Raw genomic sequence first — 19,944 nt, 5'->3', positions numbered from 1 at the left:
AAATATTGGTACTGAGCAATACAGACGATCAATTACATACAAACTAAGAGAGCAAAAACCATATTTGGCTCCACAAATACAACACTGCTCGGGAAAACAGAAATTTGATTATCGGGTTGCGTATTTTCTCAGTAACACTGAAGCATGCGTGCAGGAACCACTTAAATTGCAGCAATATATAAACACCAACTAAAACTTCTATCAAATTTTTCATTCCACCTATGGATTAGTGAATGTCACTGTTTCCTCCTTATGTTTACATGCATATACTTCTGATTTTTCTCTCACCATTATCTGCGTAATTATGGCTATTTGTCACCATGTAAATAATGTTGTGGTGATATGACCTGTAATTATAACGGTTATATGTATAAGTGCTTCTGTACCTGTCCTAACGGGCTTTGGAGCCTCGTCAGGCTGATGCCTTTTGCTCCAGAGACCCTCAGTGCAGAGGTCGGCACTTGCTCACTCTCATGCTCAACTCATTTGCAACAATGAGCATATGAGTATCTTACCCATCGCTCAGGCTTGCCTATCGTGGAATTTATCCACCAGCTAGCCTGCATTTACGCCATTCTGTCATATGAGTGAGCTTTGCAGGAGTATGCCTCAGTGTACTAAAAAAATAAAAAGACAAGCCTGTGAAGGATGTACTTTAGTAACAATCCCACGGCAGATGGCGCTTAAAAGGATAGGTGTAGATTTAGCAGTGTGGTACGATGATGTCATTGTTGCCAGACAATACGCTTGAATACAGACGTTCAGTGTACGTAACGAAATGAGCAGTTGCTTTTGGAGGGCAGAAGAGAGTTGTAAGGGGAGTTGGATCTCCAGGGTCACCAGTGGTACAAAATAGAAAATTGTATTCCAAGGACTTTACCCAAGAAACAGACACATGTTGAGTGTAGATTTTCTGTGGTGTAGATGTGTGGAATACATCTTTCAAAATAGAAATATTCGAAGAAATGCTGGAAATTGTGAACAGAGAGATGGAAAAATCGGGAAAAAGTGGTGTCATTTCAAGTTACTACGTTTTGCATGTTTAGTCTCAGTGACAGAAGCTACATTCTGTACATTATGTACGGCCCAGACACAGTGCATGTAAAATATGAATCTGTGAGAGAGTTGATGTAAGCTGCATCTACCACGACTGAGGTTAGGTTAGGCCAGGTGAATACATGTACAACATGTCGAGAGAGTTCATGATGGTACACGATGGGCGTTTGCGGAGCTGTTGCAAGATATGTCATCTGCCTTACTCTCGTTATGGTTAGATACGTTCAAAAACTTTTAATTTTCTCCTAGAACTTTCTGCCATTATGAGTAATATATGTTTATTTACTGCTTATGAGAGAAAGTAGGTCACAAAATACGAACCATGTAGTTCATAATCATGAACCCAAACGCATGTCGTTTTGTGGGTTTGTACATTTTCCTTTTCTGAAAGCCGCTGGATCAATACTGAAGTTTTCCCCTGTAAATTCTACAAAATGTGTGTTTTCTGAAAGTACATTGCTGTAACATCCCAAAAGCCTTCTCCCAAACTTCTATGAAAATCAATAGCTTGATGGCCAGGCAGCTTCACAAGCGTGCTGTTTCTGTCGTTCATTCTTGCACCATTCCTAATCTGAAATATTCTTTGAGGCTCCTTATTTCGGTGATGCTATTGGTTGCGTTAAGTAGGCGCGCCGGAGTGAGAGTGTTTCAGATTCCACTCACTTAACGTGACACAAGCACCACTCGCACACCCGGGAGCGCGAGATTCCGAGCCGCTCCCTGTGCACCCGTTTTGAAATGGGGGCTTTGAAGCATATGATAAGCACCTGGGTGCTTGAGAATTTCCGTGACGTACTTCCTGTTGAGCACCGGCAGGACGACCTTCGAAGTGTGGGCTCGGAAGCAGAATAGAAACTTACTATGTCACTACCGCATGTGCTGTGTCCCTCTCTTAGGTCTTCGTCTTTCCAGTGCTCAGCAGCAATATGGTTATGTTACCCCCTATGCTCTCATTTCAGGAAACTGTAGTATTTCGATAACTGGTGTTGTTTTTATTTTTTTCTATTAGTGGACAACGTCCACACAGATATTGGCAGTTATTTGCGGGAAATGCAGTGCTTTGTTGCAGACATCGTCACGCCATGCAGTCATTTTCACAGTAAACAGCTCCAACGGAGTCTGTTACAAATTCCCATCTTTTCCGTTTCTTTTGCCGTTACATGAAAAAGTCTCCACAACTGTCATCATCTTTTCCAACGTTGCTAGAGGTTCAAACTAAGCCAACGTGTCCTCCGTCTGTGCACTGCATGAGCAGACAACAGGAAGCGGCATTACCGAGCCAGCAGTGTAGCAGCGTTGCTTTTCGCTGTTTAGTGGTCGCTCCAGGTGTCTCATACTCCCGATCTGAGTGCGCCAAAAGAGGGGTGCCTACTTAACGCAACCACTGCCACCAATGGGCTCGTACTGCTATCCTTTACCCGAGACCACGGAGTAAAAAAGACAGGAGGTGAAACTCCCAATGGAAGGAAGCGGCAGTCCACGACCAGCTAGTTTAAATTTAGGAGAGGGAGAAAAGCAGTTTCCCATCATTTTTGCGCTTTCGCATAGAATCATATGGGAAAACTGTGCACTTTTTTAGCTTTACAGCAGCTTACACCGTGCTAAACAGATAAAAATCTTGTAAGAAACATGTATGATGGTTGTACTTACAACACATATCCAGGTGTGAGCTGCATGACGCGCTTTGTTTTCTGCAATCAACGAGCAACAAGTCCGCTCCGCCGGCTCAGATGGGCAGAAAATGTGGCACGGCGACGGGCAGACATGGCGAACAGGGAAACGGAAGGCGGCTACGAAGAACGGACGGAGCAGCCAATGATCGCCAAGCCACTACAGCATCACGTGACAACATAATTTTCCGGGTACGCCCTACAGATGGCGCAGCACTTCAGATTTCCTGTCTCCACTTTATCTGGTCGTGGGAGAGAGCGAGGTTACACCTCCTGTCCTTCCTACTCTGTGCCCGATATGCAGGTAAAAACAGGCATTAAAGGAGTACAGAGGGTCACCCCAAAAATTTTCAGATTAAGACGTCTGATGAAAGTGTGTGTGTCATTTTACCGGATAGCGTGAAAGGTCTTGATGTGTGCAATTTGTTTCCCAGAAGAAAAAAAACTTCCATAAACACGGCTCCGGGAGTTCACCCTTAACTCGCCACTCCGGGTATAACGAGAAGGAGAAGTGATGCCACGTCACCGATGACATTACAGGGGCAACTCATTCTGGTTTGCTGGTCAGTGAGGGTCAGCACCCTGTCCCTTTGCCACCGTAAACCAGTTTTGCCAGTTCCCCCGGAGAATTGGGGATAGAAGGAGCGACCGAATCATGACCGAGACAGGAGCAATGCTTTTTCAGAACCCCGAACAGCCGAGTAGCAGACGACAACTGAGTAGCACACAACATTTCTCTGGTCCAATCAGCGAGTGTGGCCCATGTAGCGTCAGCACAAGGTCCCAGGCAGAGCACAGGCTGGTACTGCTCTCCACCGCTGTTGCGCAAAGGTCACTTTTTGTGACGTACTTTAAATTCAATTTCTGCGATAACTATGACTATGGGGTGAACCCAGAGAGTTCTGTGTGTTCAAATTCCCCCAAAATTGTACCATTGGTAGTGCATTTGGGAGAGGGAAATAAGGGGGAAATCCTCCTCTTCCATATACAGTCCCCGTAGAACCCCTCCCAAAATATTTTTCTGGCTACACCGCTGCATGGTGGGTATCCTTCAGCGTAAGCTACGAGAAAATGTCCCGTTCAGTTGGCGCAGTTGAGTAGATGAAGGCCAGGAGAATGGTTTTCTTCCTTTGGTGGATCCATTTCCAGCGCACCAGACCAGGTGATGGCACAACGTGACAGTCAGCCCCAGCCTTGTGTAACAGATTACGTTGTAGTGTAGTGCCTTGTTTTAGTGACATTCTCTGGTTGTGCAAGGGAATGAGGTATCACCTTCTGCCCCCTTTTCTCCAAATTTGGTGTCACCCGAAGTGAGCAAAATGGTTACCATTGAATTTTAGCGAGCCATGCACGTCTGGTTATTGTTTATGAAACTGTGCCAGATTACTGTGTGCTTTGCTCCAAATCGAATTTGGAGCAAATTTACACGCAAGTTTAAGATAACGATGAGAGATCATGACAAATGATTAAGCAATCCATGTACTGCTGGTATTTAAACAAATAAATTTGCAAATGTCAGCAGTGCTGGTGCGTGTATGTCTGCTGGGTATTTCTGACTGCATCAATTACTGAAAGTTATCTAGCATGCTCACAGTAGCTATGTTTTTCTTGCAGACCTTGGCATCACTGACTCTGTCAAATAAAAGTTTCAAACCACTGTTGAGACAATGCAACTTTCTTTTGTACTGCTTTAACAAATGGAGACTTTGCTCTAGTCCAAGCTCTAGCTTAGCTCTATCTCGAGTATCCTTATCCTTTGAATGTGCAAGTCGTCAAGGTATCTACCACACTGACCCGCCTGCTCCAACACATTCAGCCAAACTATGATGTAAGAAAACCTCCAAAGTCACAATGTGGCAGGTCGTATTTTCTTCTTGCAGTGCGCAACAAGCATATCCTTTCTGAGGTGTACATGTGCACAACAAACGTTTGCAACCACAGCATACATTTACAAGTCATCCTATTTCCTTCTGTCTCGTTGCACCATCCCCCTCAGCCCCAATGTTGCCGCACACACTTTATTAAAGCACCTCAGATGAGCAGCCCCCCGATATTTTCAAACTTTCTGTTGCACTGTTGTTTGCACCCACAGAGACTTTTTGAAATATTGGTGGCTCCTTGCCTGAGACTTCTGCTTTAATCTACTTGCTCAGGATCGTTGGGTTTTCTACTTTTCGACATGCACACTTTACACCACCAATGATATTACCTTTGTCCTGGGTAACCTTCAGAATACTTGTTGGTAAGGCAGGTGCCCAGGCATTCCGTGACAGACAAACTAGTGAAATTCTCTGATGCAATCATCTCTAGGCCTCGTAGCTGCCGCTGCTTTTCTTGAGTCACAAGACTGTACAGGTCAGGATCAGACTGTGCCAGTGTTTGCTGCAGGAGCTCTATGTGTGCCATTGTGAATGCTGCACTTAAAAGAGAACAATAACTGCCATCACAAAAGCATTCCAATTGGTCCACTAAACTTTAAAAAACAAAAACTGCAGTAACTTGTTACATGTGCACAAAATCAAGCTTCCTTTCAGCACTGGTCTAATGGTCCTTCAGCTATGTGGCTACTTTTCGTGCCATCTAGCTGAGGGAACCACTGGATTGGGACCAAGACACTCCCAATCCGACACTAATTTGGGATCGGGACCAAGATTGGTCCTACTGAAATCCTATCCGTCAAGTGGTCCCACTTCCTGACTAGTTCCAGATCCCAAGCAGACCCCATTCCAGAGTGGTTACCTATGAGAACCACCTGCGAATGGGGACCAGCATGAGACCCGTCTCAAAAGCCACTTTGAACTGGTTCCACTCTAGATTTTTGTCTGGGTATGCTTGTTTCCTTCCTTGACTTCCTATAAATTTTAAAACAATCCGAAGAGTTCGCCTTTCTTAAATTCAGTTATAATGTGGACTCTGCAAAATAATTTCTCTTTTCATTTCTCTTTGTTCCCAGAATCTTCTAGAAGCGGCAAAGGTGTAGAAAAGCTTGTCAAAAGCATCTAGAGCTTTTCCTCGGAGTTAATACCTAGCGAGCCAGTTGAGTTTAGACTTTACCTAGAGCCATGTGATCTAGTAGCAACGCACAGATTGAGAATGAAACGTCATGGAATTAAGACGTAGTAGATAGAAAAAAATACTATAGAGTTAATATTTAACAGATTTTATATAATACAAATACATATTTTAATCCATAACTTAAAAACCCGAGACTGGGGGACAAAAAAACGACAACACAGACAAGGTATCAGAATAGAAAGACAGTCTTGAGACCTTGTCTGTGTTGTTGTTTTTTTTGTCCCCCAGTCTCGGGTTTAAGTTATGGATCTATACCACCAGCTCGCTTGCTACCTCTCTATCCTCTCGTTTACATATTTTAATATGGTATATGTAGGGAGTTACTTTTTTGGGTTAAATAGCTTTCTCAGATTCGGGGGGTAAAAATCGGGCGCTATTTTTAAATCTGTAATTCGGGGAGAAATCCGGCGATAATTGTGCCTTCGGGTGTTTTCGGGTGTTTTTGTTTCTCCTCTTGTCTATTAAGACCTTTCCTGATATATCTTTTTTTGCTTTTTTGCGGGGTCGTGACCTTCCAGCGGTAATCCCCGAAGGCACAGGCAGTGTTGACACACCTGGGTGTATTGCTGGGAACGTAAGTGACCCATTCTTACATGTGTTACACATGGTGACCTTTGTTCGTCTTCAGTGGAAACGTGACTTCAGGATTTCATAGTGACTGGAATTCGGGGAGAAATCGGGTTAAACCCGAATTGGTCGGAGGTCACTTCCGGGGGGAATAACCGGGCGGAATCGGGTTTAACCCGAAAAAGCCACTCCCTAAGTATATGGTTAAACACAGCAAACCTGTTTTAATCTTCATCATCTTCAACCTTCATTGTAACTTAATGTAGTGCACCGAAAAGCTGTTAAAGAAAAGGAACTCATTCAAATGCAAATTTGCAGAGATGCCAAACCACATGTTCTTCTGAAGTGAAAGAAACTTTTTTTCTCTCTCTCACCCGATGTTGCACTATTTGACAGCTGTTAAAAAAAAAAAAAAAGTTTTTACCCCTCTAATTTTTCAAAAAATATATAAACCAAAAACATAAGGGCCGTACTATACTGCACAAGCTTACAGTATAGTGTAAAGTATAAACAACAGTGTATGTTGAGTACAATGCATTTATTCAAAAAATTTGCTGTGTCCCTAGGTATTCCGCCAAACGCATTTAAATGTCGTAGCTTTGAGTGCCCCCAGTGTCATCTTAACCTTCTTTTCTTTCTCCACAACTCCTATGGAAGAGCCTACAACACTATCGACGTTGTTGGGCCTTATGGAGCTATCACTGAAGATGATGTTGACAGCGGTACCAGAGAAAATTAAACGAAAACTTTTTGTTTGTTAGTTTGGAAGAGAAAAATTAAACTATTTTCTGAAGGATAAACTGTTTATGCACCATCTAGTGCTCTGTACCACTCGCTTAATTTTTTGTCAGGTGCATGCAACGCAGTAGCCTTGCATGGATAACAAATCTAACTCGTGAAAAACCTCATGCAGCTCATAATGAACTTTGTTTTCTGCACTATCTTGTAAACGCTATCTACGTCTTTCCACTATCTTGCCACATGTCTCAAAGACCTCATAAACTGATGCCACGTGGGTCATAGGCATTGCAAACTGATGCCGCAAGTTCCACAGACAATTGAGGACCGTGCCTCGATGAGTCAGAGCAATGTACCTTTCTGCGAGTATCTTGAGGACACCCACATCTATTTATAGATTATGCGTATAGGTGATCATGTCTCAGGGACACAATCTAGGTAGCACTCAAATACTGCTTGCATAAACATTCAAAGTTTGCCTTGTTTGGGAACACAGTTAAATCGCAGATACTGTAGATCAGGAAAAGATGGGAAGAGAAAAACATAGCATTGTCTTCAGGATTTAAAAAAAAAAGAAATGAATATGTAATTACTGCAGCAAGCTAATAATGAATAATATGTTAGACTAAAGGCAACAATACCACCAAACTGCTGTCTTTTTACGAAATATGCATTGTGTGCATGTGAGTGTGTGCGAGGGGCTCTTGATCTCATCCTTCCATTGGCCACAGCCACTATTACATTAATAATAACCACTCTAGGAGATGATCATTATTTCTGGGCTCTGTAGTTGTTCGGAATATTGCTTCTTATGTACCAGTATTTTTCATAATGTCTCGCAGCTCTCCGAAACATGAGAAACAATGTAAAAATGAATGAACGGAGACTGATATTAGAGAATGTGTGTGCACTAGACATGCTAGGTGTGCCAAGCCACTGAAGAGATAAGCCACTTCTTATCTGCCCCAAGGGAGTTGCTCAAGGTTCTTCAGATAAGCAGGGTCATGCCATCCAAGCTGCACCAGACCATTACCAAATATACATGTCTGAAACGTCTAGTGCTGTCTTGGAAGCACCTGATATGACGAAAGCTTGATTAAACACTTGCAGACGTGTGTTTCACCGATAATTGCATGTCGTCTGCTGGGGCAAGTTACTATTGAGTAAGGAAGAGAATGCACCCCTCAGCAAGTCTGGTAGTATCCTTACCACGTTTATCGGAAAAAAAAGATAAAAGAGGTACATAGATCTCATAAGTGCACTACGCCACTCTACTAGGCTTTCTCTTTTCTTTTCTTTTTTCCCCTAATGCTGGCAAATTTCTGGTCTTATTCTAGTATTATTCTGGTAAAAAAGTCTGGTAGTATTCTTACCACATTTATCGGAAAAAAAAGATAAAAGGTGTACACAGATCTCATAAGTGCGCTATGCCATTCCACTAGACTTTCTCTTTTCTTTTTCCCCTAATGCTGGAAAACTTTCCGTTTCCAAATTTCTTTGCTCCAACATGTCTCAAATCAACCGCAATGTAGAAAATCTTCACAAAACGATCAGTGCTCCCACACCTAATTGGTGGAAATAAACTGAAAGCCCATTTCCAAGTGAAGATTCTTTTAAACTAAAATGCAGCTTTACATCATGAGGCAGCTATGAGCTTGAGCAATGCCATAGTGGTCAAGTTGCAGATTAACTTCACAACCTGAGGGTTCTTTAAAGACATGTACTCAAGGGCAACTAGGCTAGGCTCCTGAAATTAGTTTTCCTGCTGTATTTAAGCAAGGAAAGTCAGTGTGATGGGTTAGGTGCTGCAAGGAAGTGCTGCATGATGGTCTGTAACTGCATGACTGGAAATGGCACTGTACATGTAAAACATTAATGCGCTTTGCAATCAGAACAAGTTACGGATGTGGTGGGAGATTTAATTAAACTTGGAAATATACGCACATCTTGTGGTGCTATTGACACTGTGGTTTTCCCAACTATCCGTTTGACTAGGGATGGACTAGATTCCCCATTAGCTCCGTCATCAAGATCAAGGAGAGCATGGTTTCTTATACATGTCTGCACATTACATTCTTCTGCTCATTAGATAATTACAATTGATGCTACAAGAGGTAAAACACAGACACAAATCCTGCACATCTTATTTATTTAGCAATACTACTTGCTCCGACAGGCGCTATAGTAAGAGCCAGGGATGTAGTGGTAGGGGCAGGATAGATTCCCCCCCCCCCCCCTAAAAAAAATGTGGTCCACCCTTTATGTATAGCTCCATTTCTTCACAGCGGCTCATGTTGACCCGCTGAAGTGTTAAAGAAATGTGATCGCCACTGGCTGGTGATCACAATTTTGCCTCATAAATGTGAAAGCAAACATACATTTTGTGTGTATGTGTGCCACCTCTGCACCCCACACCAAAAAAAAAAACACTCTGGCACTGCACCCCTTTTAGGAATGCAAGTGTATGTTACACTGTTTTCTCTTTTTGACACAGAACGTGTTGGAATAATGCAAGAACATCTATACTTCCTCGTTCTGAATCGTTCGAAATCACCTGTCCGTCACTCAACAAACTGCGAGTTTGCAAGCAATATTTGTGAACAGGATCTACGTACAAGTATGCTTCGTTATTGATGTTGTGCTTACTGTAACTCGGGCCAGCGAGAGGGGAGGGGCAGCCAGGGAAGGAGCCCCGGGACTCTTTAGCGGTCCTGCACCGGTTGCTAGCACCAGAAGACGTGAGGAGGGGACACAGGCAGGACTAATTTCTCTTGCTGGTCCTGCCTGTAACTATAACCTAGCCATGGCTTTTCCCTTCGCTATCATGTCATTGCCCTCGTACCACATTACCGCCAGCAATGGCAAAGAGTATCGCCCTTGGCGATGAAACCCCCCCTCATCAACAGTAAAAAAAAGGTTGTTTCTCCTCGTCACTAGCTTTCGGACTAAGATGGTGATGAACCAAATGATCCAACCCACACTATGGTCGCTTCCCCGCTCATATGCTTTATCATGCACTTTACGATTCCCCCGGGCAATGATCTGCGACGTTGGAAAAGCTATACACCTCGCTGAGAATCACTCAAACGAGCCGCGGTAATCATTCGAGACCTGTTGGGCCTCCGACTAACCGGTTAGAACTGCCGGCGCGACGACAGTCTATGTGAAGAAGAAAAAAGAAGAAAAAAGGGGGGGGGGGGGGGTATTCTCTTCAGCTTGTTGACTGCTAAGAAACCTGAGTATGGGACGGTTGCACAGCAAAATAAACCTTCCGACAGGCGGTGCTTTTTCCTTATTCCGAAAAGAGGAGAGCACAAAAAACAGCAGACGACACGAACAAGCTCAAACTATACCTTGTTTCATCAATTACCACACGACCTTGTTTCTAGTTCACACGTAAACAACCGCGTAACACAAGTTACTCAACCACGTGCAACTATTGGAGAAAACGAACCTACACAGTTTGCTGTAACATGACGCTAAAGCACTTCGGCACTTCTAGTAAAATGCACTCTGGCAACAATTAACTTTCTACAATATCATCTCATAATTGCGACAGTAGTTTTTCATATAGGTTACCTTGAGCAGTAGTGGTTTCCGAAACTCAGATCAACAGACTCCTTGCACCACCCGACCTAACGCTCGTCTGCTCTCTGACGTTGACTTCGACCCCTCTTGTTTTTACATTTTCCCTCCCGTCCGACACGTGATGTAAGATGAAAGAAGCGGAAACTCCTTACGTCCTTACGTCCCTTCCGTGCTCCAAACCGAAACTGGTGGGTGCGCCATCCTTTATCGACAAATGAAGTTGCAGTTCGCTGAAAGCGGTCGATTCAAATTCTTCAGTGGCACGCCGCAAATTTTTTACCTGCCTAGTCGCGATTGGGGGGCCTCAACGCAAAAAATTGAGGATGTTTTTTTTCCTTCGTGCTCATGTGTCTGTGATGGTGAGGTAAAGATGAGTGACGAGATTTTTGTCTTTACTAGGGCCTGGATCTTTGTGCATTTGCCTATAAATACCGAAAAGCGCCCAAACGCGACATTTTCGAGTTTGTCTGCCTTTTTGTCAGTCTCAGTCCGTAATTGCCTATCTTTTAGCCTTGCCAGGCCGTCTGTGTCCACCTCTTCGCGTGTATATTCACGCACAAAAACTACAACGAACGTGTCAAATATGCTCAACACACAGCGCTGTTCGTGCAGCAAGCGGGGCAACGCCACCAAGATGCAGAAGGCCTGCTTATTACCTGCTGTCCCTCCTTCGCTATGTCCACATCACGACCTACTGGATTAGAATGACCATGTCATAATCAGCAACCCCTATGGGGAGCCCGTCCCACGATCCGCTAGGGGCGTTCCTCATCGACCCGCTAGATCTACATCATTCGCCATTCGACAGAGTTCAAGCTCAAGTAACAGTAGCGTGCCTCCGTGCAACGGGTATAACAGTACGGACACTATGTCTGGTGCCGAACATATATTGACTGATGGCACAGCCCAAGTTCGTTTGGCCAATATTCTGAGCTCTCCCAGGTCTATAGGAGGGCTCCTGCAGGGCTCAAATTCGACGAGGAACTTCGAAAACGTCATGTGGGGTTGGCTCTTGAATTTCATGCGCAGCTAATTATGTCACCCTTCGGCGTGATTGTTTGTGCGGAGATCGTCCTCATCCGCAAACAAATTCCAGAGATTAACGTTGGTAAGCCACAACCGCTCGAAGTAGTCTACGTAAAGGCAAAGGGCCGCAAGTTTCCTTTCAGATCCCTAGATGTTTCCAAGAAAGATCACTGACATTGGGAAACGCGGTACTTAGCGAGAACACAGTTATAGAAAACAACACATCGTTAACTGGACGGTCACTGTAGGTCAGCGGTCCTGTGAGCGGGTTTGTGTTTTCTGTGATTCCCCGTTTGATCGATAATTCATTTGCTTTCATGAATACAGTCACCAGCCATTCGCCCAGTGTCAAAATGGCCTGTGCTTTCATGAATGCAGCCAGGCAGTCGCCTGCCGAAAGGAGCAGAGCCTTTGGGAATTCCCCCATTTGGACGAAATGGGCTATTGGACGGTACGGGTATTGGACGCGCTGGGCAAGTTTCTCCCCGCCTGTTCATTTCGTCCAAGTGTCCAGTACGTCCGATTTTTTTCGGACGAATTAAATATTTGGACGTTGCTTCCTGCTAGCCAACAGAGGACCGCTCCGATGAAGTGCAAGCCAATAGGCGCATTGATATGGTGTCCAGCTGGAATTTATGTTGTATTTTGGAACGATGTATTGTTAACGATCAACAAGACCAGTAAAAGCATCCAAAACTGAACCTAAACCGTGTTTTTGGCTCACTGAGGTTACTGAAGAGCTAAGTTTCCTTGAGGTGTGAAACAAAGCTTTATAAAATGAATCAACCAAGTTACGTGATCTAACTGGCGTATACTGGAAGATATGAAGGCAGAAAAATAGGCAATGTCAAGTTGCCGGTGGTAAGTAAATCAAAGAGTGATATTAAACGATAGGGTCAACTTATTTATTTACACATGGTAACGAGACTTTCTTGCATGAGACTGCACCTGTTCAGGTTACAAAAATATAAACATGGTACAGGAACATATATATAGTTGACGGGGGTGTTTTGGCATGAGAGGGTAACGGTGATGGAAAGGATGCAAATACAGGTAAAAATGGAAAGAACATAAATACAAACGCAGGGGTATCAGAAGCTCAACATAACGAGAGGGTAGGAGCTCATATCCTCCGAACGCCCATTTCCACCGACGTCCCAAATCAACCAAAAGCTCATTTCCTCCGAAAAAATATTCGGAGGTTCTGGGCTTTCGGTTGATCTGGGCACGCAGGTGGCAGTAACCCATATTCCCCAAGTGCTCTTTTCATCCAAGAGCCCAGAACCACAGAAAGCAGGAGACTGAAAAGGACACGCTTCGCCCTGTTTGTCAGGGAGAGGTATGGGTGAGCGGTTCTTGGGTGTGCGAGAATCGAATGTACTTCCTGCAACTGACTCAGAAGTGAACTTTGCAAAGGAAAGGTATTATTGATGTCGATCGCGTTCAAGAAGTGATCCGATTCGAATAGGGAGATATTTTCCATGTGAGTGACTGGAGTCCAGGCACTGTGTAGGTCATCACAGTGGAAAACGAATAGTAATAAAACGCCCACGGCACAGGTCCCGAAAAAGGTTACAGAAAGGACGGATCTAGCAGTTTTAGGATCAGGATCAGGCTCGCCTCATCCCTTTTGAATCAGGGCAGAGTTCGTACACTTGGATCAAACAAGGGGCATCGCGGTCGCACGTCTTCGGGTTTAATCGTCTCCTAAATTACGTGACCCATATCCCCCAAATGCTCTTTTCATCCGAGCGTCCAGAACCACCGAAAGCGGGATACTTGAAAGGGCATGCTTCCCCCATTTTTCAGGTAGAGGAGGAAAGGTGAGCGGTTCCCAAGTGTGCGGGAATCCAATGTACAGCTCGAAGCAGAATTAACTCGAACGCCACTTCGATTGGCGGAGCTAAAGTCGGGAAGAGAGCAACCCTAGCGGCTCTTACGAGAAATAGGGGCAAATAGTGTTTCGACTGTCCCACTTGAGCTGCGGGGGTGTCCGCCATACAATGAGCTGTTGACTCGTCATTGCCCACAGCTATGTTTATCATTGCGATGTTGTTTGTGTTTGCGGCGATTATGTGAAGGTGTATTCCGGCCGATATGCGATATGCCGGGATGCGACGCCTTTATCTCATTGATACACGCGAAGGTGGTCGCGTTCGCTCAGCGGGGTATTTTTAGATTTGTGATAAAACAAATGAGGATGCACGGAGTCTAGTAGCAAATTTATTGGATATGCTGTCCACGTTTGCGTGTATCAGTGAGATAACAGCATCGCATCCGCGTGATATCGGCCGGCATACACCTTTATATAATCGCCTCAAACCCAAACAAACGCCGCGATGATAACTACAGTTGAGCGTGCCGAGTCAACAACTCATGCCAAGGCGGACACCCTTGCAGCATAATGGCAAATTCGGGTGGTCATTTCGTGGCAACTTTTTTTGACAGATTCCGAGCAGTCATGTTCACTTGGTTAAACCAAAGCAATCTCGCATGTTCGCGTGGCGCTTTCCGAGCGCCAGGAATTTGCCAGCTAGCTCTTTTTTCGCCCGGTCTCGAAACGATCGAGCAGCGGGTTGCCCAACTATATCCGGTGTCGTCAAATCCGTACTGCAACGGTGGCGAGTGCCCTCATTGGCCCGCACGTCGAAGTTCACGCACACGAGGGAACCCGAAGACGGGCGACTGCGATCACATATCCCTGAGACATCCCAGGAATGTCGCAAACGTCACAGACGTCTCGTACGTCATATGGATGTTGCATGGATATACACAATCGGACGTTATAGGTACTCGTATCTTGTACATCCTTGCGACATCCCATGGATATGGAGCACAGGATGGAGACGGATATGTCACAACAAGAAGAATGACTCAACTTTAAAGAAATAAGTTCAATAAATTTGATTCAATTGAGTTTTGGAATGATTCTGTGTAGGTGCGTGGCATATGTAATGGGAGTAATATACGTAAGTAATGCAAATAAGTAATGTATGTAATGGTTTGCATGTGCTGCACAATCTTTGGGTATCGAATACTGGACTAACTATGCATGAAATAATAGCAAGTCAAAAATTTAACTTGTAAGAGTATGAAGTACGGGGGATTAGTAAGAGCATTAGATATTTCTATCATTCACGTGCTGCTGAATGTACAAAATATTTACGTAAACACTTCAAGCAAACGAGGAGAGTTATCGGCATTACAGCTGCATCCAGCCGATAATCACATTAGCTTGAATAAAAAAAACTGGAAAGGATAGCTTGAATTAAAAACACAGTATATGATAGGCAGAGATGTCGGAAATGTTAAATGAGTAATTAAGCGTCGTCGTGGTGGTGGTGGTGACGAAAAACCGGCTTGGGTGGGTAGAAATGACACGACACTCGGTGTGTACAAATGAGATCGCGTTCAAGAAGTGATCTGAACAGAGAGATATTTCGAAAATGAATTTTATTCGTATGCACGTTGGCTGACGGGAGAAGCACTATCTTCGGAAGCTCAGCGAGGTCCGCGTCATGAGGCACGGAAAAAGAACATGGTGGGAATGGTAGGTTTTGTATCTGGAAAATATAGAGGGACGGCGAAAACCACACAAACCTCAAGCACCTAAATTTGAGGAGATTGACAGTTCAGACGATATGTTGCATGCATTCATGCTGCTTGAAACCTTTTTTCTAGTGGTTGTTTCAGCCGGTTAATATTTTTGTTGTTTCAGCCGGTTTGTTTCAGCCGGCGTATTTTCTGAACGTCTGAACTGCATTAAAGGGACTGTCGCATCCGGAACCGTGGTTACGAATCCAATACCAATGTGTTCGGCACACTACCACGAGCTATTTGCCAAATTTTCTCCTTCCAAAACGGACCGGGTGATGAGGAATCGAATTTAAAAGATCCGGTTTCGTTTTGATCCTCGAAAGCGCAAGCGCCAACAACATCGCGTGACGCAAGGTCGAATCTGGCTAATCCGCTGCGAAGGACGCTGTCGTCTGCCGCCAAGTCTGGGGCTGCTTTGTTTTTTTCCGGCACGTCGCCCGTATTCACATGTGACACTTTCTAGTGACTCGGATACTATCGCTACGCTTGCATCCTTCGCGTGGGATGTCGTTTGGAAACCGACGCAGCGTTCCCGACTCCAGGAAAACTTCCTTCGAAAACCTCGATGTTTGATTTCGCACGCCAAGGATACAGCTACAGCCAGACCCCAGACGAAGCGAAAGTTGGAAGCAGCTACATCACTAGCGGGTATCCAGATGAAGCAAGGAGTGTTCATGCTGTCCGTGTATGCTCCTCGCATTTCACCGATAATGTGTACCTGGATGAGAACATCATGGAAGTGCAACTTGGATTGACACAAAAAAGGAACGAATTGAAACTTGACGCCGTTCCGACAGTGTTCCACGAACAAAGCGAGCCAGCAACTTCGACAGTAAGTCACAATGTCTATGTAGTTTCCCAATCGGGTCTGTCACTCTTGCGCGTGAGTAACTTAGCAGCAAAAGACGAAATCGGTACAACGTAAGGTATCCCCTAACCTATGATTTAATAACTAGATAAATAAAATACAATAAACAAGTTCAAGTGATGTCATTCATATGAACGTGATTGACTTTTCTCGTTGTCGGACGCGTTATCATGAAACTTTCACTGTTACTGAACCTGTGACTTTTGTGGAATGTGGTAGACATGATTGGTTTTCATGTGTGTTACAGCTGAAGGCAGTTCGACAGGGTCAAGCGCAAGTGGTACGTATATTACTTAAATACATATAATGTGTTTACAATTTTTGGACACAGAACAATTCGCAAACTATGAACCCCGATCACTAGAAGGAAGAACTGACGCTGTTTGTGTGCTGGTGTTAGAAACAGGCACTATACAAACAGTACCTCTGTCCGTAACATAAGTGCCATAACCCACTTCCCAGTTACCTTTTATCTCTCTGTTTGTGAACTGTTTGTGTGCTGTAGGGCGGCGGTTTTTGCTGTTGTCGTAGCCAACTTGAGGTGCACTTTTGACGTTCTGTGTTATAGAAGGACCAGGTGCTGCTGATCAAGTCCCATTCATCCATGAAACGGCATCAAACAATGTACGTGTGTGCACGGCAATTTTGCTGAGAGACCTGGTTTTTACACTAATGCCTTTATGACGCCTCTGACAAATTAGGATCTTCCAGAACAGTGCTTTCTTCATCCAAGTTCAAGAACTAAAGAGAATGACTTCATGGCTTCTACTGACATCTCACAGCTACATGCCAAGACAAAATAACTTGACAGCAGGAAATGAAAAGAACAAAAAAAAGGTCCGTTTCAGGTCCACCCAAATCTTTGTGCAGAGGCTGACAACAACAACGCTATTGTGAGATGATGAATGATGCTGATGCAGCGTTGAGATTAAGCCCTTGTTTCCTTTTTTGCAATGCTATACATTACTGCTGGTTAAATGTAAAACGATGCACCTACCTCCAGACATTAAAGGGGCTACCAGAGATGTAGTGTCAATTCAACAGAAAACCTGCATGTTCTACGAGGCACTGTCACATAAGCATTGGCCAAATTTGCTGTCCTGTGAGCTTTGATAGGATATGCCGTAGATAGTAAGAGGCCTCTTACTGTAAAAGGGAGGTGCATTAATCGAGTAGTGGGGTCTGAGGCATGAGGGCCATTTCAGGATGTACTAACCCTTCTAAAATTTTACACTTGGTTATGCCCAGAGATCGATCCAGATCCCCCCAACACCCCGAGTTTTTTTCCTGTGTACCACTGTTATAATGAAACCGTCCAATTTACTGTCCAATCGTCCCGTTTTCATTGCAATTGAAGTACTTACGAAACTGTTTATTTTATTTTTTATTTTTGTGAGTCCCCGCTTCAGATCCCAAGGGACATTGCCAGTGTGGTGCACGCTGATAACTGTCTGTGCATAGCAAATAATAAATATCTGTGCGTGAAGAGTTGGATGTGGACTTGTGCAATGGCTCTTGAATGGACAACACTCAGTCAACACAAAGATTTATTCACATTTGCGTGACTTATTGCCTGTCATTATAATAATTATTATAATACATAGACAAGAGGTAATGCTCTGCCAAGGATCTCTGAAGTTAGTCTTGAAAGCTGTTTTCAAGACAGTGGTGCTAAAAAATTGGATCAATGGCAGGTATCAAAATTTGTTTTGCTGTATCAAGGCAGAACAATCTTCCGTGGGAATGACAAATTTTGGACATTCCCAGACAGATGTATCACTTACTATGATAATGAGGTGTAACTGTACCATTAACTGTAACTGTACTGTAACTGTAACTGTACTGTAACTGCCAACGATAAGAAGCATTACACTATCATTAAAAGTATAACTGTCACTTATGGCCAGGTAGTTTATTGCTCCTGCCTATTCCTTTGCACTTCTCGGGATTACTGTGGTAACACAGATTCTGTTTCACACTTCTCAATTGGAAACTATGCAAGTCTATTATGGTGTAGGTGTGAACAGGAAATGAGGCACACTAAAGATGATAGTCCTGATAGGGCCAGGATGGAAAAACGTTGGCGAATCATGCGGACGACACACCCAGGTATCTGTCGTCTGTTTTTCGGTCCAAGGAATCTCCAAACTCAGCTTGTAAACACACAATAAGCAGTGAACTTGACGTAGCTGTAAAAAGAAAGGACACTTTCCTAAACACGTAGCACAGTAATTTCCTGACAATCATTCTAATTCTAACCCGGCCCTTGAATTGCACAGTTAGTTAGAGCCTTCGTAACTTTCATGGGGCATTGGTCGTGTGTGCAAACAACGACGACAACTACGAAAATAAGGATTGCTCGACGTGCCTACCTGTCGTGGGCACAGTAGGCGAAGACTGTGATCGTCGCTGCAATACTGCGGTAGATACACCACTAGAAGTTCTGGCCGATGACAGGGAGCTGGGAACAAAGTGTGATACGTGCGTGTGGTGCGTGCCGTCATTGCACAACTCTACCACTTCACCAGCACTGCAGCATATAGGTACTCATCCAGTTCCTGAGGAACACAGACGCCGCACAAACACTTGGATTGTTTCCTGCGTCGTAGTGTGAATGTCACGGGATTAAGTATTGAACACTCCGATCATGAACGTACCTAAAGCAGTGGTCCTGAGGCTCGTTCTGTTGCGCTAACGCAGCTGCGGCACGTACATCACCAGCGACTTGCAGAATAAGCGGATCCGTCGAATATGGGCCGTCATCAAACATGTATATTCGTCAGGGAGCTATTACTAAAGGCATTTGAACAGCACGATTCGCCACTTCCGCATTCCGAGTCCGCCATCTCCGTATGTGCCTTCGCCTTCGTCTCCCTGACCTTGCTCATGCAAGCTGCAAGCCGCGGGGACTCCTCTGGCTCGCCGCGTTCTTATTGGTCAGATTCCATGTGACGTTGCTAAAGATTCTCAGCAGGGAGTTCCGCTTGACGCCCGCTTCCGTCGTCTGCTGTAGCGCCGCTTACACACGAATTATGCAAAAAGTATTCCGTCGATCGGAACGGGACTTTCGGAGTCATGGTCAGTGAAGGACGGGGAATCTCATTTCACTGTGGTTTCGGAATCGATCTGTGGTCGATGCGACTGTCCCTTTAACAGAAAGCATAAAATAAAGTAAAGGAGGAGGTCCCTTTTGTAAGCTTTTTCGGCACCTGTGCCATGGGCGCTTTGTTACTATTCGCTTTCCACTATGATGATCTACACAGTGCCTGGGCCCCAATCACTCACATAGAAAATATCTCTCTGTTGGGTTCGGATCACTTGAACGCGATCGACATCAATAATACATTTCATTGTCAAACTTCACTTCTGAGTCAGTTGCAGGAAGTATATTGGATTCCTGCGCACCCAAGAACCGCTCACCCTTCCTCCTCTCCCTGACAAACGGGGGAAGCGGGTCCTTTCAGGTATCCCGCTTTCGGTGGTTCTGGGCGCTCGGATGAAAAGAGCATTTGGAGGATATGGGTCACTGCCACCCGCGTGCCCAGATCAACCGAAAGCCCACAACCTCCGAACATTTTTTCGGATGAAATGAGCTTTTGGTTGAATTGGGACGTCGGTGGAAATGGGCACGGCACAGGTCCCGAAAAAGGTTACAGAAAGGACGGATCTAGCAGTTTTAGGATCAGGATCAGGCTCGCCTCATCCCTTTTGAATCAGGGCAGAGTTCGTACACTTGGATCAAGCGGTTAGGCCTCATAT

The 19,944-nt window shown here is 44.6% G+C and overlaps 1 protein-coding gene across 2 annotated transcripts in view; it reads right to left on the bottom strand.

Moving 5' to 3' along the window:
- The window catches only part of LOC135391362 (serine hydroxymethyltransferase-like), a 29,536-nt gene extending 18,742 nt beyond the window's left edge, over positions 1 to 10,794 (bottom strand). The window contains exons 1-2 of one of the 2 annotated variants that reach the window (XM_064621613.1): positions 10,686 to 10,794; positions 4,936 to 5,145 (exon numbers count right to left, since the gene is read on the bottom strand). In XM_064621613.1, coding sequence (XP_064477683.1) covers positions 4,936 to 5,132 — 197 coding nt within the window. In that variant the 5' untranslated portion in view covers positions 5,133 to 5,145; positions 10,686 to 10,794. The remainder of the gene's footprint in view (positions 1 to 4,935; positions 5,146 to 10,685) is intronic. The other variant, XM_064621612.1, reaches the window with a different exon arrangement.
- Between the last annotated feature and the right edge of the window lie 9,150 nt (positions 10,795 to 19,944).

This window comes from Ornithodoros turicata, chromosome 4 (genome assembly GCF_037126465.1).
Source record: "Ornithodoros turicata isolate Travis chromosome 4, ASM3712646v1, whole genome shotgun sequence".
Taxonomy (NCBI): domain Eukaryota; kingdom Metazoa; phylum Arthropoda; class Arachnida; order Ixodida; family Argasidae; genus Ornithodoros; species Ornithodoros turicata.
This window is presented reverse-complemented; position numbering and strand designations above follow the sequence as displayed.